The sequence below is a fragment of the Saccostrea cucullata genome, unplaced genomic scaffold (genome assembly GCF_032062105.1).
Source record: "Saccostrea cucullata isolate Sc308-1 unplaced genomic scaffold, CSIRO_AGI_Scuc_v1 ctg2000, whole genome shotgun sequence".
Lineage (NCBI taxonomy): Eukaryota > Metazoa > Mollusca > Bivalvia > Ostreida > Ostreidae > Saccostrea > Saccostrea cuccullata.
In genome coordinates, this window is record NW_026925197.1 from 168,940 (window position 1) to 194,884 (window position 25,945).

Consider the following 25,945-nt stretch of genomic DNA (forward strand, 5'->3'; position numbering starts at 1 on the left):
TATATGTGATATTTTTACACTCAATATTTTTTTTATCGAGTTTTATTCAAAGTTATAGATAAGTTTAAATTTTGTTTATTTTCTTGCTTGCATAGTAGGAAATATGTCCCCATCTTTTCTTAGAATCTCACATTATTAACATGGATATTGTGTACTTTGAGCTTTTGCTTTAATTTTTTGTGTACATGTATATCTAACTTTTGTGTTTTGTAATGATTTTACTTTTGTTAACCAGAATCAAAGCAAAATTAGAATTCAGATTTAGTCAAATGGATGATTTCTTCATCGCAAGTCGTATAAATAAGAAATGAGATGGATTGCTCGTAAAAATCCTAATGAATTTTTTTGTAAGGTTGTATAATTATGACGATGCAATATGTTTTTCTTCTCATTATAGAAAACATTATGTTCTTGCATAAGGTATTCGATTTAACACGATTTATTACCAAGTTTGCACGAGTCGGCACGAACGGGATAATTAACCGTAAATTAATATAACCTCATGACCAACGTACTTTAAATGAATTGGGAAGCATCTTGTGATGTGTGTATTTTCTTTTAAATAGTTGACAGACTTTAGCTTACATCTACTTTAGAGAAGTGGTCAGGCTTTCACCTACATCCACTGGAATACAGCTTAGAGATGCTTCATGTAAAAATGGCACAGTCATGCAAGATTTAAACTTATTTTTTCCGATTAAATATGCGTTGTTTTTTTTTTTTGCCGGATTTTAATTTTTACCATGTGTACCTTGGGTATTGTGTATCATGACCTTATATTCGTATGACTTACTTGTTACATCGACAACAAAACTTGTACGTTTGACAATTTTACATATACATATGTTAAATATCTTCTTTTTTTATGCATATCGATGCATTTGTGATGAATAAACAGATTTGGATTTCATGTGGGTTTTTTTTGTTCTTATATCGCTGAAGAAACGTCAATTTTGTCAAATAACTTTGCTGTTTTACTATTTCATTCCAAGTACTGACTAAACTGCTGTCAGCAAAGTGTAAATGTAAGCTAATTAAAAATAAACCGGAATTTCTATATGGTGGGCATCAAAGTAGCTGCAGAATCTACTTTCCTGGTTGAGAAAATCCCAACAAACACCCACCATCCGTGGGGTACTGAAGTATATACATCCCTCAGCTCCTATTAAAATATGGTATTCAAAGACAATGGTTAAAAATATATAGTTGGTATCAGAGAAGCTGCAGAACTATACGTTTGTTTTGTTGAGAAATTAGAACAGACAAACAAAAGCAACAGATTCAGGCATTGTAGAAACCTTCGATTAATGATGGAACTGTTTTGTTTCTCCCTTCCAGAATTACTTCTTCTAAACTCCAGTATTACTTTAATTAATACTTTAGGCCAAAAAACTGAAAGGTCCATTTTTTCCCTATTCCATCAGCATTTAATGTCTTTTATCTTTCCTTGTCTGTTTTTCATCATGAAGGGGACATAAATTATATGCGTTAGCTTGCAACATGTCTTTACGCACTACCTACTTTTGATTAAGGTCAGATGACACGTTCCTCAAATATATCTTTTGTATTTCATGGTATTATATAAATAATCATGCATATTTGTCATTCTCTTGTGATTTCTACATTGTTTTCAATATGTTTTTAAATATAAGTGCATAAAAAATTATGATAAAGGCCATTCAGATGATATGGGATATAAGAAATAATATCATCCATGGTATCCTGTCCAAATGCCTTGTAAGGTACCCTAATTTTTTGTGAGGAAACTTGTTTAAGTACTTATACTCCAATGACAAGTTCTTGGGGAAAATTATATATTTTTGAGGAACGTATTGTCTGACCTTAAAATCATTTTGGACAAAAACTTGCTTTACGTAAGCAACAAAAGTTTACAGTCAGAGACAAGCCAAAATATAATACCGACCTTCCAGAATCGCACACTTTACAACATCTTAGTATTAATTTTGATATCCTCACGTTGCCATGTATTCTAATAATATTTCATGATGCTTCACAATCACATGTGGTATTCAATATCAGCATACAATGATTTGTTGAGAGAAATATTTCTTCCTTGCAGGTGAGTTGCTTTTCACTGCACCTTATTTCTAATTTACACTTGGACTTTGACTACTAGAATACATGTAATACTAATATTAAATATTACTCTCTGCAAAAGGAAAGAGCATGCTTTCATGAGTAAAGATCTGAATTTAATAACATTTACTCAAATATATTGTCACTAATTATAAATGACATTAGCTTTGAATGTTTCATTCACAAAATGTCATTCAGCATCAGTTGTATTTGTTTCCATTATTTCAGATCTCAAAGATGACGACAAAGTCCTAACACTGTGAAATTCACTGTCTTTAAGCATAATACATGAGGTTTGCTTTTTTCTTGGCTTGTACTTCAATAATGGCGTCCATGTAATCTTCATGGTCTAATTCTGTGGCTTCCCTCCTTAATGCAATCATACCCTAAAATATAAAACAAATCATACCCTAAAATATAAAACAAATCATACTCTAAAATATAAAACAACAATGCATTTCTATCTTTCTCATGCATCCCCACATCATTAAGCTGCATCAAATTGAAGATGATAACACACTGCTAAACTGCACCCTTTTTTCAGTGTCCATATATTGTCATTCATATACAGAGAATGAATGGATGTTACCATTAAAATGTACAACTACAATTATAAACACTGACTTACAGCTTCCACACATACTGCCTTGAGCTGGGCACCATTGAAATCATCTGTACATCTGGCCAACTCCTCAAAATTAACTTCTTTGCTACAATTCAAAAGTCAAATTCATTTTAAGGAAAAATATTTTATTTTAAAGTTTTTAAATTATTTAATATGAACTACTTTATGAAAATTATTCTTGTATATCAAAAATAATCACACATCTGACATCATACTAAAAAGATCCATATGATTAAGTGCGTTTCTTTCATTTTTTAAAGGCATGTTGATTAACAAAAAGCATTTATGAATTGCTCCTACCTAACATTCATTTTCCTGGAGTGGATCTGTAGGATTCTAGCCCTTGCTTCTTCATTGGGGTGTGGGAATTCTATTTTTCTGTCTAACCTCCCTGACCTTAGCAGAGCAGGGTCCAAAATGTCCACCCTGTTTGTGGCAGCTATCACCTTGAAAAATGATCAGAATAATTTTTCCAGTTTTCTTTTGTTGTGAGCTATATAGGTTCAAATTTGAAATTTAAAGATTGTTTCTCTGTTAAAATAGTTTTATTTCATGAAGATTTCACTTTAAATAAAAATATCCAGTTTTCTCTGAAGAATTTTTCTGATACTTCAATCCAAAAGCAGTAAGATACATGTACAGTTAATTCTCGATAAACCGCCACCTTTTGTTATTTAGAAATCATGGCGGTATAACGAATTTGGCGATGAATTGAATTTTCCATCTTTTAGAAAACAAGTAGAGTTACCGTTCTTAGAAATACCATTTAGCGTTTCTATTCTTAATAATACATATACATGTATATAAAAACATATTTCTGGTTGAAAATACTTCAAGTAATTTTTTTTAATGTACAATTTCGCTAAAATAAAATGTGCAGTTATGAAATAAAAACAAGTACATGTGTATGCATGTAAATCTGCACGCCTGATATTGAAAAAAAACATGCTGGGTCGATCGTCGTGATATATTGCCGATAGTATGTAAAATGCATTCTTGAATAAATTCACTGTTTATGGCATTATTGTAAAACGTTCACATTTTATACCGTATAATTATTTTTTCAGCAAACTTTGCATTGTTAAAAGTAGAGATCATCAAAATATTATCGTTATCGGCGTACTTTAACCACGACCGCTTTCGTGGCGAAACCGTGACTAAATATTTTTATTAAACAGAAAACAAAATTATTATAATAGTTCAAGTTAAAATTATTGTTTATTTTGTTCTTATTTAATTACTTAATTGCATGTACCTTGTCTGCCTTTGCATGCTTTACAACAGGGATAGTGTCAACCAATTAGCCGCGCTTCACTGACCACATGCACCTGTGGCGGTATATCGAGATAATTGACACTTAAAAATGGACGTTTGTTGTGAAAACAGGGTGGCGGATGGCGGTATGCGAATTTGGCGTTATAAAGAGAATTTTATATAGCAGGAAAAACGTTCTTGGGAAATCATGGCGGTATAGCGAAAATGGCGATGAATCGAATGGCGATAATTCGAGAATTGACTGTACTTGAAGTGCAACTTTTCTTTATATTGAACAAAAACTTTATTCATCACTCTACCATTCAGTGGCATGGTTGATTTTCACATAAATACCTTAATTTGTGCATTAGGCATAAAACCATCCATCTGGTTCAGTAACTCCAACATAGTTCTCTGAACTTCTCTGTCACCAGCCTTCTCAGAATCAAATCTCTTTGTTCCTATAGAAACAAAATTCATTCATGGAATAAAGACAATACTGACTCACAGCCAATGTTTTTATTTGTCAATCATACATGCAAAAACACTACATGTACTGATAAGAGTTCATTACCTATCGCATCCAACTCGTCAATAAATATGATTGCTGGCTGTTTTTCTTTAGCGAGGGCAAATGCATCTCTGACGAGTTTAGCTCCATCTCCAATAAACATCTGCACCAGCTGAGGACCGGCCAGCTTTAGAAACGTTGACTTGGTCTGTGCTGCACAGGCTCTAGCTAGAAGGGTCTTACCAGTTCCTGGGGCACCGTACAGTAACACACCTGGAAAATAATGATGACACTAGTGTAACAATAATCTGACTGCATTCTCATTTGAAATGTTAGAATTACAAATTTTATTGAATATTCAAAAGTGCAATCAACATTTTTTTTTCTTTTTTCTTGGGGGGGAGGGGGGGGGGGTTCATGCCTTTTGGTGGTTGAATTCCAAGAGCTTCAAATCTTTCTTTGTGTGTCATTGGTAACACTACTGCTTCAATGAGCTGAAAGGTAATGAGATTTTATTGATGAAAATGTATACACTTCTATATTATTTTTCTCTTTATTTATCCATTATTTGTTGTGGGACTTAGACCTACCTCTTGAATCTGTTTGTCAAGCCCACCAATATCTGAGTACTGTTCTGTGGGCCTCTCATCCACTTCCATAGCCTTCACTCGGGAGTCATACCTGTCAAATGATCAAAAAGAAACTTCAATTCAATATCTCTAAACATCAGATATCCAACACATAAAACAATGCAATTCAATGCTATGTCTCTTGGTTCTGATAAGAAATCACTTCTATCTTTTGAAATTAATTCTTTGTTGATGAAGTACATGTAATCAATATGTCTAGTATTTCACTTACTCCTGAGGTAAGGTCTCCAATATCAGGTAGGAATCCTTGTTAACGCCCTATAAATATTCAAAATATATTTTTTTAATTGCTCATGAATTCTTTTTCCTTCTTCAAAATAAAGTATAAATATTCCATTCGTCATTTGACCAAGATACTGACAGTCAAAAAGATTTTAATGGAACTGAGTATCTTACCACAATGTCCCCAGGACTCAGTTTTTCTGGATCTACCAATCCAATGACTGGTAAGAAATATGTCTGAAAATACAGAAAATTCATCAGTTCAATAATTTTACATAAACCTGTTAAGTAATCATCAAGAGTCGTTGCAAGAACTTTTATTAAATTCTGACCTTTTCCATTAAAGTTATCTAAAACTGAAATTTTCTAAAGTTTCTTTGGTTTTTATTGGATGAAACAGAGAGTTTGGAGCCTATAGAATAAAGATTTAAACCTAAGATACCTGTCTTGTGGATGTCTTTATCACAGCACATTTGCCCTTTCTCTGTGCGTCAAGATCAATGTTAGCTCCGTCTTCCTCCCCACTGTCCTGGGGTTCCATGTCCAGTAACTAGAATTTTTCATAGAGAAAAAAGTTTTTGAATTCTGTTTCATTTAATGATATATATTAGTTACATATCATTTTTGAGAAATCTTTTTTTGAAAAGTGAATACACTAATATTCACACCTAAACATAAGTAATCTGGAGGTTGTAAAGATGCTGATACTGACACTAACACCAGGATAAAGCAGAAGCTTAGTTGTCCTGACTGCAGTGAGATGAGTTATATTTTTTTAATTCATCATTTTTACTAACACCTAGTAGCATTAGAATTTTCTGTTTGAAAAATTTGCTTTATAAATGCATTATTATTAGTGAACTATTAATGTTTGAGGATTCTCTAAGCTAAATCTTTTAAATTTTACCATTTTCACTAGCCAAGGTAGCAGTAGAATTTTCTGTTTGAAAAGTTTGCTTTATACATACATTATTACTGTTAAATAATAAATGTTCATGGATTTTTGGCTCACCCTTTAAATATATATCCAAAAATTTTGATCTTCTGCCAATCAAAGTTACCATTTAAATTTGTCCCTAAAATACTGTTGAATTGGGGTATCTGATAAATACTGATCTTCAGAAATCAAAATAATTCTACAATATGAGCATTGTATCGGCAAGACTGGTTAAAAGTAAATTTAAGCTTGTTGACATCTCCAATGAACTACAGGTACTGAGCAGAACAGATGTAATTTTTAAGGCTTGAATAATCCAAAGCAATAATTACCTCAATAACATTTGAAACCAAGTATGGCAGAGTTTTGTTGACTTTTATCTTCTCCGTGTTTTCTTTGATTTTTTCTTTTGTTGCTGTCAAGTCATGGTTTATCCTCAGAATTTCACTTTTCATAATCTGTAACCATAAACAAAAATTAACAAAAACCCATCATCATTTCTATCAATTTGCTACTAATTAATAAAATATCAATAAAGGGAAAAATCTATACATACCTTGATCTCATTTTCAAGCAGTTTTGTCCTTGTAACAATTTCATCTGTGTTCAGTTTCAGAATCTGTTCACCTAAACTTTCCTGTCAAGATAAAAACAAAACACATACATGTTTAATACAGAATTCCTGGCCATTTAAAAGTGTACAATGTACAACAGAAGAATGTATTTGTCTTTTGAAGTCATTTCAAATTTCTTTGCTGAACACTTTCATCAAGCAGATTATGATTTACCTGAAGATTCATCAATGACCTTAAATGCTTAATGCTAGTGATGAAACGATTGTCGCCGACGATCGATTGTCGATCGTTTTTGGGTGTTCGATTCCGATTATCTATTACGCTTTTCATAATCGATTGTCGCCCACATAAACTTGCCCAAATAAACTCGGACAATTTGAATGAAACAAATAAGTACGCATTAACAATTCATGTAAAACGAAAGGAGGTTCAACAAAAATGGCGTCTGAAGACGAAGTTAACAACAACATAGAAATTTACCCATATCCAGGGAATGCATAGATAGACTGTTCTATCGTTAAAATGATGTTGTCCTACAGACCGGGTTTAAAGATGGAATTTGTTCCGTGTATTCGTAATGTAGTGAAACAAACACTGGCAATAACTCATACTCGGACAATCTAGAGAGTTGAATGTAAACACGGCAGGTAAATTTGAAGTAAGAGAAAACGTGGAGAACATTAATTGGATTGTCGTCTTTTAACTTTATATGGATTATTTTTTGGGATAAAAGTCATAAGCAATTAATTTAGAAGTTATTTCAAGTGCAAATCCTTTTATATTCTTCAAAATCATTTTGAAGCGGATCCACTCTGATTTGCTACATTGCAAGTATATGTGACGTATTCTAACTGTGGTGAGGGCTTTATTGAGACACAGTTAGGTTATTCTAACTAGGGAATGCAAAATCTGATGTCATGATGAACATTTATAGTTTTTATGAGCAAATACATATTTTTTTCTGTTTCTTTGTTACTTATACAAGAAAAAGTTGTCTTTAGAATAAACTTGATAAAATTTAATTTTAGTTTGTTGCATAAATGATAAATGCTATAAAGAAATTGAATTTTGTATTTGAAATTTTAATTACCAATTAAGTCGATCATTGATCGATTAAGCTTCTCCGATTTTGACCGATTATCAATTATGAAATTTTCCCGATTATTGAACACTACTTAATGCAGAATAAAATACTGTATATACTCCCCTATAAGTCAGTTTTTTATACCCCCAGCTTGAAAAGCGGAAGATAATATAGTAATCGGGACGTCCGTTTATCTGTATGTCTGTCTGTCCCTCCGTCCGTGTGTTATGCTTTGGGGAATCTAAACTCTTATCCGCAAGTCCTCTTTTACCACTGAATGAAATTTAATGAGCAATTATCCATTCAGGGAGAAAATTCGAAACATACTAGTTAAGATAGTAACGTGCGTGAATATGAATATGTCATGGATGGAGGAAATTCGGAAGCTAATAATGTAAAGTGAAAATGTCACCCTCTCTTGGCTCATCGACGTACTTATCTATATTTATCGTGTGTTTCAACACTAAAGAGGTTATAAAGAACTTCAAATTACAACAAAATAATAAAATTCTGGATGTAAACGCACGTTCAAACACCATGACAAAGTGATTTTTGCGAGTAAAAAGATGGTTATAATTTGTAGTAAATAATGCCTCACTAAAAACAAGATAAAATAATAAAGCAAGGATGCAATGTAGTCGTAAATTTAAAAATCTTTAAGTTATAGTGACTAAAAGTACATAAAAGTAAAAAACGTACTTCTCCATCTTCCCAGATCGCTTTATCTTCGAGAGTCGCCATACTTGTGTAATCACGTGACAAAATTAACATAGGACCCAAAGACGTACGAGATTAAATATTTCCGGCAGTAGGGATAACAAAAAAGCTTGAAAATGAAATCTTTTCATGCAACAATTTTCATTTTTTTTTTATACTTCTCAATGTGCTTTGAAGTTCACAGAAAGGTCTTACAAAAAGTCGAAACTTATAAAAACATACTAATGTTTGTTTTAAAAAAAACAAGCTAATTCAGAGAATTCGTGTCCCCCGCTTAAGGAAAAAGTCGGCTCCCCCTGACTGAATTTGTAGAATTATTAAATGTATACATGTATACTGAAGGAAATAAAATACATGTATGTCAATATGCATATAAAGATTTGATTGCTTATTCTTTATTATGTGTATAGAAGATTTTTTATATGGAATATTTATCACACTGTAATGATGATTTTATAACCTCGTAAATTTTTCATTTCACATGCTGAATACTACCATTTAGTAAAAAAAAAAAGGTATTTAAAAAAAGAAAGGATCGACCGAGAATCGATGCCGGGACCTCTCACATTCGAAGCGAGAGACATAACCACTACACCACGGTGCCGCTTTACAAGGTGTGAAGTATATGCAGAATTGAAGTCACATACATGTATATATTAATGTTTTCATGTTCGGTATTCTCAAAATTTTACACAATCCATGGTGTTTGATTTATTTAGCCTTTATTAAACAGTTCTAATAGATGTAATAAGAACATAAAGTCCGCTGAGAACCTGTTTTATACACAATAACTCTCCTCATGCCCCTGCGCTAAAAATAGCGACATGTAATACTATAAATACCAATAAAACAAACGGGGCGGGGCACTTTGAGAGGGGCGAGAGACGTCCTAGGGAGTTTTGGTATAAAATTACATTGCATAAGCTCAAAATCTTCTTGAAATATCGCCCGGAAATGATAGTGTTACACACAGACAGAATGAATAAATTTACGACCTTGAACTTTGATCTTTTGACCTCAAAATCAATAGGGGTCTTCATTAGGCCACAGGGAGTTGTTATGTAAAATTTCATTGCAATAGCTCAAATGGTTCTAGAGATATCGTGTGGAAACGAAAGTGTTTTAACAGACAGAATTTGCTTATTTATGACCTTGACCTTTGACCTTTTGACCTCAAAATCAATAGGGGTCTTCTTTAGTGCATAGGGAGTTGCTATGCTAAATTTCATTGCAAAAGCTCAAAGGGTTCTCGAGATATCGTGTGGAAACGAAAGCGTTACAGACAGACAGAAAGACGGACGGACGGACGGACAGACGGACGGACGGACGGACAGACGGACGGACGGACGGACGGACGGACGGACGGACAAACCCAAATTAATATCCCCCACTTTTCAAGCGGGGGACAATAAAGGTGATTATGGTGTTTTGCAATGATAGGTAGATCTTTATATACTATGCGTTGCAAACTGATCGAAGTAAAGAGAAGAAATTAAAATGCCCTTTTATGTATGCAATATCTTCAAAAGCCTGGATATCTATGATTTTTATTTCTAAAATGTGTTTGTTAATCAAATTGGAATTGGAAGATGCATATATAGGTGTTTTAATTCGCTTTTCCTGAAAATTATTCTAGATATACTAATTTACCCTATATGCATAGGCGTCGGAACCGGGGGAAGGCTCAGCCTCTCCCCTATTTTTTGTAGAGAAAGACATAATATGATCATTGATTATATGCATTGGAATTAGGGTTTACCTTTTTTTTTTGTTGGTTTACCCCCCACCCAACTTTCAAATTGCATTCGACGCCTATGATATGATTAACTTTAAAGATGACATTTGAAAAATTATATTGGTTAAAAACATGTTACTTTTGTGAGTATTTTCAATTAGTTGACAATGGCTGATTTTCAGAACCTGAGGATCGTACATGTGTAATACCTTAATTTTTTTTGTCCCCCGCTTTAAGTGAAAGGGGGATGTTAATTTCGGTATGTCTTTCTGTCTGTCTGTCTGTATTTCTGTCAGGCAGTCTGACTGTAATACGATATCTCAGTCGAGAATTGAAGTAAAGAGGAAGAAGACCTATATTATTTTTCTTCCGTGAAAGTACTCAATTATACCTGTTTACCTAAAAATTCAAGAACATTGCAATTTCATAAAGCCAGTTCTCCAAGACCTGGACTTTTAGGAGATCATTTTCAATGATATGAAAGCATCAAGTCTTCAATTAGAAAATCAAGTGTTGATCAATCAGTTGGTATATATATTTACAGGGCCATTTTATGCATAAAGTGAACCGACTTCTTTTTGATGATCTCAATTTTAGGACTAGCAGGGCTATGGCAGTTTTTGGAGAAATAAATCGAGTAAATAGCGCACTTTTTTGTGCGCAATAAATATAATTTTATACACTGTATACACTTTTTGCAGTGCGTGGCACTGTAGCTCACAGGTCTGTCAACATGGTCAATGAAATTTTTTTTTTCCCAAAGATCTAGAGCTGCAGTTATGCAGCTGTCTTCATTAACTCCTTTAGTGCCTTGTAACATGTGATTTATACATATATCTAAAAAAAAATAATAAAGGGGAGGGGGTCTAACCATTCGTCAGGTGCCTGTACTTACTTTAACCCCATCTGAATCCGTCTGTTCAAGCTTTACAAAGTAGTGTCTTTATTATTGAATTTTTTTTTTTATTGTATTTACATTTTGAAAACTCGAGGTATTTATCCACATTGATCTAATCCGAACGAAATCATTAAAATCTATATTTATTTCAGATACTGCTTTCCCTAGACTCTGATCTATCAGATGATCAAATGAATTTTGGACATGTTTTCTGACAACATAGACGAAGAATGTGAGAAAATCAGGGACTTTTTAAAAACGGAGTTGAGAAGAGGGGATTACTGGTAATGTTCGTGATTAATTAACATTAAAATCAACAAATCTGTAACCTTTATTTAATTATGAAAAAAATTACTTTCATTTTTGTCGGACGTATATATATATATGGTACATCAGAAGTGTTATAAATCGTAAATTTTAATTGAAAAAATATTTTCCGCTTGAAGAAAGATATTTCATAGATTGAATGCTCAATGCCACCAATAATAAAATTATTGAGGAATGTAAACGAGTTGTTCATCCACAGAGCAGAGAGACACTGATCAAGTGATCAAGCAGGGATCACATTACCATATTGTTTACCCCAGTTTCTGTCCATCTGTCTGAGGAGATGCAAAAGATAATTGGATTTCATATTTTGCACATGTATTGCTTGACATTTTGGCTTGTTATTACCATGGCTACCATACTCATGACCCTTAAACTTAAAACTCGATAGTTCATTAAAATTTTTTCAAAGTTATGGCCAAAAGTGGGTCAAACTCTAAGGTCAAGGTCAGAGGTAAAAAAAATATCTATACCCTAGTGAAGGTCTTGTTGTCCCCCACTTTTGCAAAAGCGAGGGGATATTAAATCTCATTCGTCTGTCTGTCAGTTTGTCTGTCCGTCACAAAAACTTTAACCTTGCCCATAACTTTTGATTTAGTGGAGCTATGACTTTTATATTTCACATGTGTATTCCTTGTGACAAGAGCTTTCTTTGGGTACCACCAAAAATGACCTTTTGACCTTGGCCTAAGGATTTGACCCACTTTTATACAAAAAATTTTAACTTACTTTGGCCATAACTTTTGAACGGTTGAAACTAGGATATATCAACAACTTTGACCTTTTGACCTTGGAGATTTCCATACTTATGAAAAAAACTTTAACCTTGGCCATAACTTTCAAACGGCAAGGGCTATGGCTTTCATACTTCATCACATATGTATTAAATCCTTGTGAGAAATCCTTTCATTGGATAACAAGTACGTTGACCCTCTGACCTTGACTTTGGAGTTTGGCCCAGTTTTTAAACTTTTGATTGAGAAGAGATAAGGCTTTCATATTTGGCATATGCATAATTACCTACACGAATGACAAAATATTTCAGAGGATGCTGTGATTTCTGACTCATGGACCTTGGCCTTTACGATTGACCTTATTCTTTAAAAAATTCAACTTTGTCGATAATTTCTAAATGACATATGATAGGGCGTTCATATTTGACATCTCACCCACAAGAACACCGAAAGCGGGGGACCACAATTCTTTGAATTTTTTATAATAAATACATAAGTGAAGTATGAAAGTCCTAGCACCTGAACTGTTTGAAAGTTATATATGCAAGGATAAAGTTTGTTAAATTTTTGCAGAAGTAGGTCAAATTCAAGGGTTATAATGGCCAAAAAAATTTAATAACATGGTTCTCAGGCCGGTTTTCTCAAGAATATAAATGCGGGAGGGAGACTTTTTTTTCTCATTAATTAAAAACAGATGCAGGATTTTTTTTAAAGATATAATTTCAAAACTTAATTTTTAATCAAAAGTGCAAGCATAGAAAACAACATACCGGTAATTTATTTTCTGCTTCTTTCTCTTTTCACTTGCATTACTTCTCCATCCCAATGATTCGTGCAGTGAAACGATGTATCCTAAAAATGAGATGTGTTAATTTATATAAACTTACAGAACCGAGCACTTAGTCAATTGTATACATAACAACTATAATCTAAGTGTTTCAGCACTATAAATAGCATTTAGGATTTTATTAAACATTAATTGTCAAATTTATCAGTCTGTGGTTTACCGACACTTTAAATGAAATCTGCAAACCTAATGCTGACGTCCGAGTTCTGAGGTTGAGGGATTTGTGTCAAATTGATAGTGTTATTGATCAAGTTCTAGCTAGCATGGAAATTAAACCTTCAGAACCCCCAACTTTGTACCATGGAAGTATATTCAAAATTCCCTCAAGCATGAATCTTCACTGAAATCAGTGCCATTATAACTTAATTAACTTGATCTTGGCAAAATGTGGTCAAAAATTTTTTTGGCAACATATGGGCATTGACCTCACCTCACCTCATGCCTGCTGGCACATAGGCACATACACGTACTGCCTCCACTTGCCTCTGTCTTTAGCTGTTGCCCTCGCTGCTGTCCAGCTTTTCCTCTCTTGCTCTGTGGTCCTCCTCCAGGTTGTTTTTGGCTGGCCTACTTTTCAATCGATATATTGATCTCTTTTCATTTGGATGCAATGTTAATGCATATCCTGGTGTTATCCATCCTCAATACGTGGTCAATCCAATTCCACTTCCTGAAGGTTATTATTTCACTTGCTCTAGCTATACTTTTGTTCTTGATGGAGTTCTTCATTTGACACTTTTTCAGGCCATAATCTTAAATTATACTCACAGCTAGGATCTTTCTTAAGGCATCTGTTCTGGAAGGTGTCAATTTTCCTTTTGTTTCCCTCTGTTGTTTTCCATGTTTCACTTCCATACATTAGAACTGACAGGGCCAAGCTGTTAAATTACTTTCCTTTTATTTGGATTGAAAATTTTGATGAGCCCCAGATTTTTCTGGGCCTTCCAAATTGCGCAGAGCTGACTTTAGCTTTTCTCAGTCTGTTGGTAATGTCTTCATCAGCTCCTTCCTTTGTTGTTAATATCACACCTCCAAGGTAAGTAAATGTTTCTTCATCCTCCTGGCCCCAAAACCATAAACTGAGAATAGACTTAAGTCAAAATTTAAATTTTTAATATCTTCAGTTCCATTTGATATATTAGCTTATAAGTTTGCAACTGTGTAAAATACATCAATTCAAACATTTAATGTTAATTAAAAGTTTTATTTTACTATCAAAATTATTTCGAAAGTTATATCGATTTGAAATTTTGACTTAAGTCTGTTCTCAGTTTATGGTTTCGGGGCCTGGTCTTGCCCAGCAATCTAAACTGCCTCTATTAATTGTCAGGAGTTGAGCTTTATCACTTACGTGTCCTCGATACATGTATTTATTCTGAGCTAGGCCAGTTTGTCTAGCAATTTCATTGAGTCTTTGTGTCTTTTGCTGGATGAGAAAAATTTTATTTTATTCATTTGAGGATAAAAATGGATAATGAAATTAATGCATTGAATAAAATGCAGGCAGGCCTGAGAACCAATTAAGTTATTATAACTTTTATAGGCCGAAGGAGCAAGAGGTCAAATAAGTTGATACTCAAAGAAATTAAGGGCTATATATATAGTCACTAGTCACATGGAATGCACATCTGCACCAGATATGAGCACATTCACTTCAGAAGTGTTTACTTAATTGCATTAATTAACTTTTCAAAGATTTTGCATAAATGATCACACTACAGTCTTTTTTGTCTTTGATTTGTATGCAGTGAGTTTTAAGGACAGTCTGCATACAATAATTAGTAATTATATTGCATTTTTGTTCCCACAGCATTGAACTGATTTTGATTAAGATGTCTTGCAATTAAAGTATCATGATTATAGGTATCTAGTTGATGCAGCTTGGTTTAAAAAGTGGAAAAAATATGTTGGCTTTGACCAGTGGGATCTAGCAAGCAAGGGGGACTCTGATGAATATCCAGGCCCTATTGACAATTCACCTTTAATAACAGGTATAAAAGAAAGAAATTTGGGGGGAAATTGAATAAATTGATTCTATAATAAGTTTATAATACAAAATTTTTATCTGTATGGTAAAAACATGCAAATACATAGAGTATTTATTTATTCTAATAAAATTGAATTCTTTGATGGCAGCATATACAGTTATAAACTTCAGTATCTCAAACTCTGATATCTCGAATGTGATGGAATAATTATGTCATAGTGATTTGGAAGTCCCAACCTTATATTGTCATCACATTTAACCCTCGATATTTCAAATCCTCAGATACATGTATTTTCGAAGTTTTTTCTCTTGCAGTCCCATCAGGTTCGAGATAACAAAGTTTGACTGTAGTATGATCACTACACAAAGGTATATTTGTATTAAAAGATCATATGTGAGCAGATCAAGGAATCTTGTTTTTAGTCATTTAAGTTTGACAAATATATTCCAAAGTTATTAAGTTTTCTGATAATTTCTAAAGAGAAAAAAAATTTGTGTAAAATATGATATTACACATTGTATAATATACATTTCTCTTTTCAATTTCCAGATGACAGTGTCCTGAAAGACCATTTGATAGATGAATTGGATTATATTCTTCTGCCCAAGGATGCTTGGAATTTTCTGCAACAGAAGTATGGAGTACTTAAAAGTGACAAGGTATTAATAGGTCACATAATCTGATGTTCTGTTGAGTTGGTCTCAGGTTTCTAATAAATTGCTGAACTGAAATTTTAAATCACCATTTTTTGCTCTAAAGATGACATTCCTGATCATAGTTTGTCCCCTAGCTATAATACATCTTGATATATGCTTCCACAAAACACAAAGGATCAACAAATTATCCAATGCCTACATGTAATTGTAAAGCAATACAAATTTATTAAAATTATGGCTGCATCTTTGTGTGCTGATGATCTAGCTTTGTCAAATGGGAAAGGTCTCACCTAGAAATTGATTTTTGATATTTTTTGGAGGGGGGATTAAGTTAATAAGACAGGCTCATATTGTTAATACATTTTACACTTCCGTTAGTAATTATCGATTACTTGTGCCATACAAAATAAATAGGGAGATGGAAAATAATGATCTCATATTTTTTACTCAAGCCCTAGAGGGGCTTGAGTTATCTAAAACGATGCTAGGTCATCGAATTACTCAGTTTAAAATTACAAAAATATATTATTTTTGTATATAAAAATATTTCTAGAAACAAAAATGAAGCTTATCTTGAAAACGTCTGTATATTCAAAGATATTAAGTGTTAAATAGCGGATTATTTTCTATGGCGAATGAACAATGAGGGAAGCGTCGCAGCCGCAACAGTTTCTATACAGAGATTTCACGTTTTCCTTTGCGTATGAATCTCAGGTAACTTTTTACAGTCGCCGACAAAGCATCCTTGGACGAGTCCACTGCAGACTCTGAAAGGTGACGCAGGTTACCCCATCGTTAACAAATTCTACAATGTATGGCCAGAAAATGTATGGCTGTACCCCCCCCCCCCCAACTGAAATTGCTTTTCACGGGCCTGCAAATGATGTGTAATTTGAGAGACAGTAAAATAAAAGCACAAAATCAATGTTAAATTCTCGTATTAAGCTTTGTTACCGGAAATTATATACTTCTTTTGGTTCGTACCGAATATGCATTGGACATGCCGCTCAGATAGATGAACCCCATCGTCTCAAGCCACGGTCCGCAGTAGGAGAGGATCGTACATTTTGTCCGTGGTTTGCAACGATGGATGAACCCGTAGTCACGTGGATTTTTTGTAGCCTGTAGCCCCATCCCCCCCTTTTCACTTTGAAAAACTTTTCTACAGGCTTTTAGCAAGCTATCTTAATTGATGTATGTATTGAATGAGATGTACGTCATTAAGCAAAAAATACAAAAACGTATATAGTTTGAAGTACATGTATACTAAATGTCTACATAAAAAATATTTCATTAAGAAACGGAAACGTTACTATGCTCTATAAAATATTCCTGGAAGTGTGTCACGTAAATTCATCTTAAAAAGTAATTAAGTACGATTAATAATGTTTTTTTCTGATAAAATTCAATATATGAATGTTGTTTCATGTATACAGTCATGTAGTTTATTCAACAGAGTATTGAACTCAATATATAGCCCTCATCTTAAAACCATTTTAGGATATAATGATACTTCTTAATTGACTTTCTACAGCTTGAGTATATCTGACGTTTTGTCAGTATATACTTGTTAAATACATGATATTGTTAATCATCTAGTCTTATTTTAGACCCATTCTAAAACTGTTAGCTACACTTTTCAATGGTTTCATGCATATATAATGTTCAATTAAGGGTAGGTAAGTGTAAATTCACTGTATTTGGAAAACAATAAGGACAAAAAACATGGAATTAGTTTATATTGCATTACAGTTTAAAATTATTACAATGAGCAATCAAATTGTTACACAGGAATGAAAGAACATGTAGAAAATCTAAAATGGCTATTACCCAGATAGCATGACTATGTTGGGCCAACATTTGTAAAGGGTTGTATGGTTGGCGTTGGGGAAATAACGTTGGGCCAACGTTGGACCAATGTTACCAAGTCAACCTTCTTGACCATGACAGAATTCCTATGTTGGCCCAACGTTGGTCCAACGTAAGCAACTTCCATTCACTTTAGTTCCCAAGGAAGGAAGGATCCTGGTGTTGGTCCAACGTTGGACCAATGTTTATAATACACCCTTAAAGAAAAGTGTATTTACAAGTTGGTAGTAGTATGTTGGCCCAACGTTGGCCCGATGTTTGTAATACACTCTTAAAGAATGTGTCTTATCAAGTTGGTAGTAATATGTTGGCCCAACGTTGGCCCATTGTTAGTAATACACCCTTAAAGAAAATGTCTGATCAAGTTGGTAGTATTATGTTGGCCCAACGTTGGCCCATTGTTTGTAATACACCCTTTAAGAAAGTGCCTTATCAAGTTCAAGTAGTTTGTTGGCCCAACGTTGGCCCAATGTTTCTAATACACCCTTAAAGAAAATGTCTTATCAAGTTGATGGTATTATGTTGGTCTAACGTTGGCTCATTGTTTCTAATACACCCTTAAAGAACGTGTCCTATCAAGTTGGTAGTAGTATGTTGGCTCAACATTGGCACAATGTTTGTAATACACACAAGTGTTATTTTGTTTAGGTGTTTAAAAGATGGGATATTTATATAGGGCTAACGTAGGCCCAATTATTATACTGCCAATTAATTGATGGTGTCAATTTTATAAGAAGCTGCTGAGCTTTACGTTGGGACAACGTTGGCACATTCTGAAATAATTAAGAGGACTTTCTATGTCCATGCTTATCATTGGATGACTGCTCTTGTTTAGATATGATATTTTCAACATTTTAACTTTGCACGTAAGTGATCACAGCACCAAAGAGTGTTTTATTCTATTTTTTGAATTATGTTTATGATTATTTTTATTTGTAATAAACCAGATAGCAGAACATCGTTAGCCCAATCTTACATTATGGTTGTATTATCTATGTTGGGTTACCTTTATTGGGCCAACAATGGCCCAACATGGAATATCGATAGCAGGTTATGTATAATGGTGCGCTAATGTTGGGCTAACTGTTTGCATTATATCATAAAATTATTACCATGAGAGAAAATATTTGTTTGGGGATTGGCATCGGCCCAACGTTGGCCCAATATACCATGAATCTGACTGAGCATCAGGGGTAGACAACAACCGGGCTACTTGTAATATCCGCGCCATTTTTAATCTGACACGAGCGAGCGTAATGAGACTGATACCTTGCATATCTGCATCCACTTTGTAAGTATTTATAATATGTTTGCCTCGGCACAGCTGAATTAACGTTTAGTTTTTAAACGATATCATGTACAAATCTGCGTAAAGCAGACACGGGGAAGTGCAGAGGCCAGGTGCTGTTGGGTCAACACTGTACCCCAGATGGCATGCTAACATTGGGCCAACGTTGGGCCAATGTAATCAGTTACATCGGGCCAATGTTGGCAAATGACATTGACCCAATTTAAGTTTGCTCATCGGCCCAATGTTGGCCCGATATTTTGGGCCAACGTTGGCCCAGTGTAGAGTGTTATTTCTACAGATATTGGCCCAACGTTGCGCCAACATTGGCCCAATGAATGCGACATTGTTTGACAAACGTCAATTGGAACATTGGGCCGATGTTGGCAAATGACGTTGGTCCAGTGTCATTTTGCTCCTTGGCCCAATGTTGGCCCGATATTTTGGACCAACATTGGGCCAATGTGTATAAACATTCAATTGTTACAAATCTGTATATTAACAAATCTGATCGTCTCTACAATCAAAAATAAATCTACAACCAATCCTACTTGAAAGTACAAGCTAGCTAAAATGAATTTACAAGGCTTGTTAAAATTCTTATAATTTATCAAAACAAAATAAATTATCAGTGATTAAATGTTTTGTTTTTATACAAGAAAAATAAATTAAAGTATAAAATAACAAATGTGTTTTAATACAGTTAAAACAATAAATAATTTGCCCCTTATTTAGATTGAAATGTGTAACTAGTAAAATACATTTCCGAAGTCTACCACTTAATTTACTTATATACACTTAACGTCGAGCACATGATCAAACATTTTGAAAATGTTGAACTTGTTGAAGTTAAAACTAAATTTATTCAGTACTAAACATAAATTGGGTTCTTTCAATTAAAATTTGTTCAGTGTAACGACTTTTCTATACATGTATTTTATATGGGGCAACATTGAATCAAAATCGTTGTGATGATGATGATGATCAAGCGTAGAAATGTTATGCATAAATGCCTTCATCATGCAAGCTAACCACTTAATCACACCATAAAACAAAAAAAGACTGTTATTCCTTAATTGACACCTTAAACATATAGTGATATACTTGTAAATTTAATCGTATGTTTACTCTTTACTGAGAAAAGTAACAAATGTATTAAGTACCAAATACTACAATTTTAGTGCTACTGGAGATTCTAAAAAGACATTCAGAACACAATCAAAGAATAGCTAAGGTATGCCAAGGACAGGGATGGGGGAGGAAGAAACGGACAGAGAAGAAAAGAAGGGGGAGGAGGAGACTCGGGAGAGAGAAGAGAAGACTTAAGAGAGGGATCAGATGGAAAGTGGCAGTGCCTAGCTTTTTTCTGTTATATACTGTGACAAACCTGTAGTTCTACCCTTTTCTGTGTCTGTTTGTCGGTTACAAACACGATGCAGATGCCAGAAACATTTTTTTGTGTAAGTAAACAAAATGACGGGATTCATTTTAGTATTATTTTAAGAACAGGGGGCTTTGTTTATTCGTTGGACCTGCTTATTGATACCTGCAATTTACTGAACTTGTGCATAAATTTACATCAGAGAGGGAGTATAAAGTCATGTAACCCTACATGTATCACTCGAAGTGAGCATCAACTTTTATTTCTTTATTAATGTTTTCTTCATGCACTGAGCAATAAAATACTAGTATGTTATAATTTAATTTTATATTTTGATTTCTTTTTCCTCAGTTTTTTAATCAATGCTATTAGATATATATTGAGAATATGTATTAAACTATTAATCTAGCATATATAGAAAGTATTAAAGGGCTTTTACCATTAAACTGTACTACAAAACTAGTATAACCTTAATATATGTATTTGTTTGTCAATTTTGAGGACAAATGGCCAACCAGTGAAGAGCAAATGAGTTGTCATGATGGAGAGCCAATAAGATACAAACCAACGTTGGCCCAACAATGGCTCAATAATATCCGTTCGTTGGTCCAGCAATAAGCCAACAAGTTGGTCTGATTAAGGGCCGATGAGCAAATTACCGATGGCCCAATGTTGAATACAAACGGTGGCCCAAATGTACAAAAATGACGTTTGCCCAACATTGAAAAAATACATTGGCCCGACAGTGGCCCAATATTAACTGTTACACTGGCCCAACAATAAGCCAACAAGTTGGTTTGATTAAGGGCCGATGAGCAAATTACCGTTGGCCCAACATTAACTGCTTACAATGGCCCAACTGTACAAAAATGACGTTTGCCCAATATTGAAATAATACATTGGCCCAACAGTGGCCCAATATTAACTGTTACATTGGCCCAACAATAAGCCAACACGTTGGTTTGATTAAGGGCCGATGAGCAAATTACCGATGGCCCAATGTTGAATACAAACGGTGGCCCAACATAAGGAGCATTGTTGGCCCAACAAAGGTCCAATAACAGTCTGCTATCTGGGTAGTTACTCAGGTGAGCAATGTGGCCCATTGACCTGTTGTTATAATGGAAGTTCAGATGATGGGCATAAAGAAAACTTCCCATCCATCAAAAATGTCTTTTTACAGTTTATACTTCAAAGAGAAGTGATTGAGCAGGGGATGTTTAAAAAGCATTGTAAAGTGGAAGTTTACAGATTGCACCTCTACTTAAAAAAAGCTACTGATCAGCAAGAATGCATTAATAAAGAGTTTAGCAGAGTCGACACAGTAGGTTGGTATGATGCATCTTCTTAGGGAATTGTGACATTATATCATTAATTTGAAATTACAATTATTCATTTTTTCAAATCATTAACATTTTATTTCTAATTACTGTTGCAGTCCTTGTCTGTGTTAAACATAATTTTTAGCTGGGGGTTTTCCAGAGTCACTTGAACTAGCAATGAGAGAGGAATTTGGATTATCTGATGATGAAGAAGTTCGTATATGGAACAAATATATGAGTAACACTTATGAACATCTCAGTAAACCTGAACAGACTCTACAGGAAGCAGGACTGTATGCTGGACAAGTCATTGTCATAGAAACCAGAAACAAAAATGGTTCCTGGCCAAGAGGTGGATCTGAAGAGGGGTATAATCATGTTTTTCAATTTTTAGCTCACCTGAACTGAAAGCTTAAGTGAGCTTTTCTGATCATATTTTGTCCAGAGTCCATCTGTCTGTCTGTCTAGCTGTTCATCTGTCTCATTATCTGTAAACTTTTCACATTTTCGACCTCTTCTCTAGAACATACCACTGGTCCAATTTCAACCAAACTTGCCACAAAACCTTGGGTACATGTAATGGAATTTAGGTTTGTTCAAATGAAGGGCCACACCCTTATTCAAGGGGAGATAATTCAGAAATAATGAAAATTTGGTGGCATGTTTTTAAAATCTTCTCAAGAACCACTGTGCCAGAAAGATGAAACTTATTGGAAACATCCTTGGGTAACATAGATTCAAATTTGTTCAAATCATGACCCCTGGGGGTAGGGCAGTGCCACAGTGGCCATTCAAAGTTTTACAAAGAAATATATAGAAAAATTCTTTAAAAATCTCCCTTTCAAGAGTAGCAAGGCCATGATTAGTCATATTTATAAGAAGCATTCTCAGGCAGTGTAGATTCAAGTTTTGTTCAAGCCATGACCCCTGGGGATAGGGCAGACCACGATGTCCCTTCAAGGTTTTACATAGGAATAATATAGGAAAAACATTTCAAGGACAGCAAAGCTATGATTGGTCATATTTTAGTTGGACAGAGATGTGTGTGTGTTGGGGGGGGGGCACAATGTAAGTTCCAATGCAAAGGGCAATGAAGCCACATGTGGCAGTCAAAGAAATATTCGAGCATTTCTAGTTAGTGTATAATCAAGTTTATTCATATCATACCCTCTCCCCGTTCAGGATTGGTTGGGACCACTTTTGGGTTTAAACTTTTCAATAATAAACTGATTTCTACTTTTTTCCCTAGCCACAGTGCTCAGGTGAACGATGTGGCCCATGGGCCTCTTGTTTAAATTTTAAATTCAGTACAACATTCTTCTGTGAATACAGAAGTTAAGTTATATTCATGTCTGTAAATTTACTCTGCAGATTTAAGGTAACTGCACAAAGGAGACAAAGAATTAATGAAGAAAAGGAAAGGAAAAACCAAGTCAGGTACAAATTGTGCCACTTTCAGATCAATCTTTTTATGCAACAATAGGGAACCTTCACCCAGAGTTTTAAATTTTTTTAAAAATTATTATATGCACAAATTTCTATAATTTTAGTAAAACAGACATCGCCAGCATAGAAGTACAGGCACAAGAGTTAGTTACATGTGATCAGAATGCTTGTGAAAAACCATCCCAATTATTCTGTAATATTTGCTCAGAAAATCTTTGTGCAAACTGTGCAGGTCTACACCTTCTGAAAAAATCCAAATATGGGCATGATGTGGTGGAGTATAAAAATAGAAAATTGCGGGGACCATTGTTGTATTGTCAAAGCCATGAACACACCATGTGTGAGTTGTGCTGCAAGCAGTGTAAAGTCCCACTATGTTCAAAGTGCCTGTCCAGTAACCTTCACAAAGGTCATGATTATGAACACATATCAGATGTTTTTGATGCCCAGAAAGCATGCATTGGAAGGGAAAGGGATGAGATGAATAGTATCATTCAAAAGTTTAAAGAATTCAATACAAAACTTGATACAAAATCCAAAGACAGAGAGAGGATCTACAAGACTCTTGAGTCCCAGGTTAGTAGCAGAGAAAAGGATATGATGGCAGCTCTGAAAAAAGCAGTCACAAAACAAAGGCAGAAAATCAAGGAGCTAAAAACAATGGATCAAAATCAGTTACAAGCTGAAAAGGACAAAATCGATCAACAAATTACCAAAACCAGAGAGAGTGTGGACTACTGTGACAAGTTGCTGGATGGTCAAAATCCCAGTGGACTCATTCAGTTTAGTTCCAAGATTTCAGATTTGCAAAATCTGTCTGGAGTGATTCCAGACATGAATGAATACATATTCAAAACAGGTTCACTGTCTAATGATGATATAGATGGGGGTTTTGGTGAAATTGAACTAAAACAAAAATCTGAAAACTGATATTTAACAGAATTTAAATTCTTGAATTCTTGTGTGTGCAAGAATAATGTGTTTAGAGACAATTGCCGATAATCTTTGTTCACTCAATGGAAATTTTGAACTTGTCTACATAATGTCTCGCAAATGTTGTCTATACTTGTACGGAATAAAGTTGTAGTATATTATAAACATGTTTATTTACATCAGGTTCGGGGTTGGTCTACATGATTACAGGTCACCTATTTTTAGGTTGTTCCTTAAATTGATCCAACACTGAAGAGTGCAGACGTATCTCCGTCCTCATGGTCCTGTTCTGTGTTTTCTGGTTTGAGGCCATCTTACCTGTGGTGAGAATCATTGTACGGATTAGATAGAAATATACAACAAAGTTCTATGTGCCAAAAGTAAAACATCCTGAAATAAAAATTTAAATATGCTAATTTGGTTTTCAAAGTGCCAATTTGTTGGAAATCTTCACATGCAGGTGTTGTTAAACATGAACATACTGTATAAGCAGAATTTTTAGCGAAGATTTAATTTAATTAGTTGGGTCTCCCATGTTACCAGAATCTATATCCAATCAAAGAAATGTCATGTTTTTTTTTTAGCTTGAACTAGTGCGACACGGGTTGTCTTAATCGAATACACTCATAGTATTACCGTTCTTATTACATTAGCGCTACTTTTTTACTGAAAAACATATACCATAATTTAAAATGCATTTAGCCATTTTAATTTTAATCCATAGTTAATCATACTGATGTACACCGAAAGCCAGTCTACAGTGAACTATCAATTTTAAAATGTGTGTGAAAAAAGGGGGGTTAAGGAGACAAGCAAAAAAAATCTCCGAATAAAAAGACAACCGGTTAAAGTTCAAGCTAAAAGAACATAACATTACTTTGATTGGATATAGATTCTGGTAACATGGGAGACCCAACCCTTCTACATCAATTAAATAATTCTATACTAAATTAACAGTAAAATAATATGCTAAGGAAATAAGGGGGATGCGGAGGATGGGGATGCCACGAAAATATTGCTAAAAATAAATTTGTTTCAAAAACTAATTTACAAATGATCAAAATTTAATAAATACATTCAAGAGAATTATGTGGTAAAAATTTTATTACTATGTTTCAATTTTCTTAAATTGTTCCGATGAAATAAATGAATGAAATCCCACTCAAACCTGTATTGCAATATGTTTAGAAATTAAATATAGCTATTATAGACTTTTCCCAAAAGCATTATACCCAATGTTGAAGAAATTAACAATATTACATCGACAATGATATTATGAATGAGGATATTTATAAACCAGAAGAAAAAAATACAATAGATTAAGCAAAAATACGTACGAATTTCTGGCTGATGTCCGATATGGCAGCATCTTTTGAGAATACATCACTGATAGAGCAAAAAGTATGTGACAAGTGGTTATGGGTGTAATTTGAAAAAGTTATAAAACTGTATAAAATCTTTAAAAACTTGAATGAGCGTGAAATACGAGGGTTGATCCAAAAGTAATGTCACAACTTTAATAAAATTGAATAAAATTGCTACAAGTTGACGTACAACAACATAATTATATATGATGGAAGCTATATTTATTTCAAATCAGACCTGAAAATTTTGAATCAAGGTTAATAATACTTTTAAAAATATAGAATTATATACAATATGCGAATTTGGTATTCGCCGCATCTAAATAACGTATTGCTAGGGATACTCGCCGTCATACTTAAAAACTCTTCCCAATAAAATTATGTGAGATTCTCGGAATATGTTCACAAATTTCTGTTCTTTACTGAATTCTTGGTAGCCATTGTGCATTCACTTTTTTCATAACAAAGTTCTTTGTCAAAATTCC

At 34.0% G+C, this 25,945-nt stretch overlaps 3 protein-coding genes across 4 annotated transcripts in view; 2 read left to right on the forward strand and 1 right to left on the reverse strand.

The window, feature by feature from the left end:
* Positions 1-8,772, reverse strand: part of LOC134268321 (26S proteasome regulatory subunit 6A-B) — a 56,941-nt gene extending 48,169 nt beyond the window's left edge. Inside the window, exons 1-13 of one of the 2 annotated variants that reach the window (XM_062750565.1) lie at positions 8,655-8,772; positions 6,853-6,933; positions 6,629-6,754; positions 5,802-5,909; positions 5,534-5,596; positions 5,349-5,395; positions 5,078-5,168; positions 4,909-4,981; positions 4,551-4,760; positions 4,331-4,437; positions 3,023-3,168; positions 2,726-2,807; positions 2,192-2,483 (exon numbers count right to left, since the gene is read on the reverse strand). In XM_062750565.1, coding sequence (XP_062606549.1) covers positions 2,373-2,483; positions 2,726-2,807; positions 3,023-3,168; positions 4,331-4,437; positions 4,551-4,760; positions 4,909-4,981; positions 5,078-5,168; positions 5,349-5,395; positions 5,534-5,596; positions 5,802-5,909; positions 6,629-6,754; positions 6,853-6,933; positions 8,655-8,726 — 1,317 coding nt within the window. In that variant the 5' untranslated portion in view covers positions 8,727-8,772 and the 3' untranslated portion in view covers positions 2,192-2,372. Of the gene's footprint in view, positions 1-2,191; positions 2,484-2,725; positions 2,808-3,022; positions 3,169-4,330; positions 4,438-4,550; positions 4,761-4,908; positions 4,982-5,077; positions 5,169-5,348; positions 5,396-5,533; positions 5,597-5,801; positions 5,910-6,628; positions 6,755-6,852; positions 6,934-8,654 lie in introns of those variants that run through there. The other variant, XM_062750566.1, reaches the window with a different exon arrangement.
* A 2,701-nt stretch (positions 8,773-11,473) lies between these two features.
* On the forward strand, positions 11,474-23,331 carry LOC134268317 (ubiquitin carboxyl-terminal hydrolase 15-like). Its single transcript, XM_062750559.1, has 7 exons — positions 11,474-11,589; positions 15,077-15,204; positions 15,751-15,860; positions 21,579-21,723; positions 21,878-22,085; positions 23,089-23,163; positions 23,276-23,331. The coding sequence occupies exons 1-7, from the start codon at positions 11,510-11,512 to the stop codon at positions 23,319-23,321; spliced, it is 792 nt and encodes a 263-aa protein (XP_062606543.1). The 5' UTR covers positions 11,474-11,509; the 3' UTR covers positions 23,322-23,331.
* Positions 23,332-23,499: 168 nt separating this feature from the next.
* LOC134268314 (E3 ubiquitin-protein ligase TRIM9-like) lies at positions 23,500-24,093 on the forward strand. The gene has a single exon (XM_062750557.1). It carries the CDS (start codon positions 23,500-23,502, stop codon positions 24,091-24,093), a length of 594 nt encoding a protein of 197 aa, XP_062606541.1.
* The last annotated feature ends 1,852 nt before the right edge of the window (positions 24,094-25,945 follow it).

Bases quoted from the DNA above. Each gene is read 5' to 3' on its own strand.
- LOC134268317 (XM_062750559.1), top strand. From the start codon at position 11,510: ATGTTTTCTGACAACATAGACGAAGAATGTGAGAAAATCAGGGACTTT. The intron at 11,590-15,076 runs GTAATGTTCGTG...TCATGATTATAG, and splicing joins TTGAGAAGAGGGGATTACTG to GTATCTAGTTGATGCAGCTT. The intron at 15,861-21,578 runs GTATTAATAGGT...GTCTTTTTACAG, and splicing joins GAGTACTTAAAAGTGACAAG to TTTATACTTCAAAGAGAAGT.
- LOC134268314 (XM_062750557.1), top strand. From the start codon at position 23,500: ATGTGTGAGTTGTGCTGCAAGCAGTGTAAAGTCCCACTATGTTCAAAG.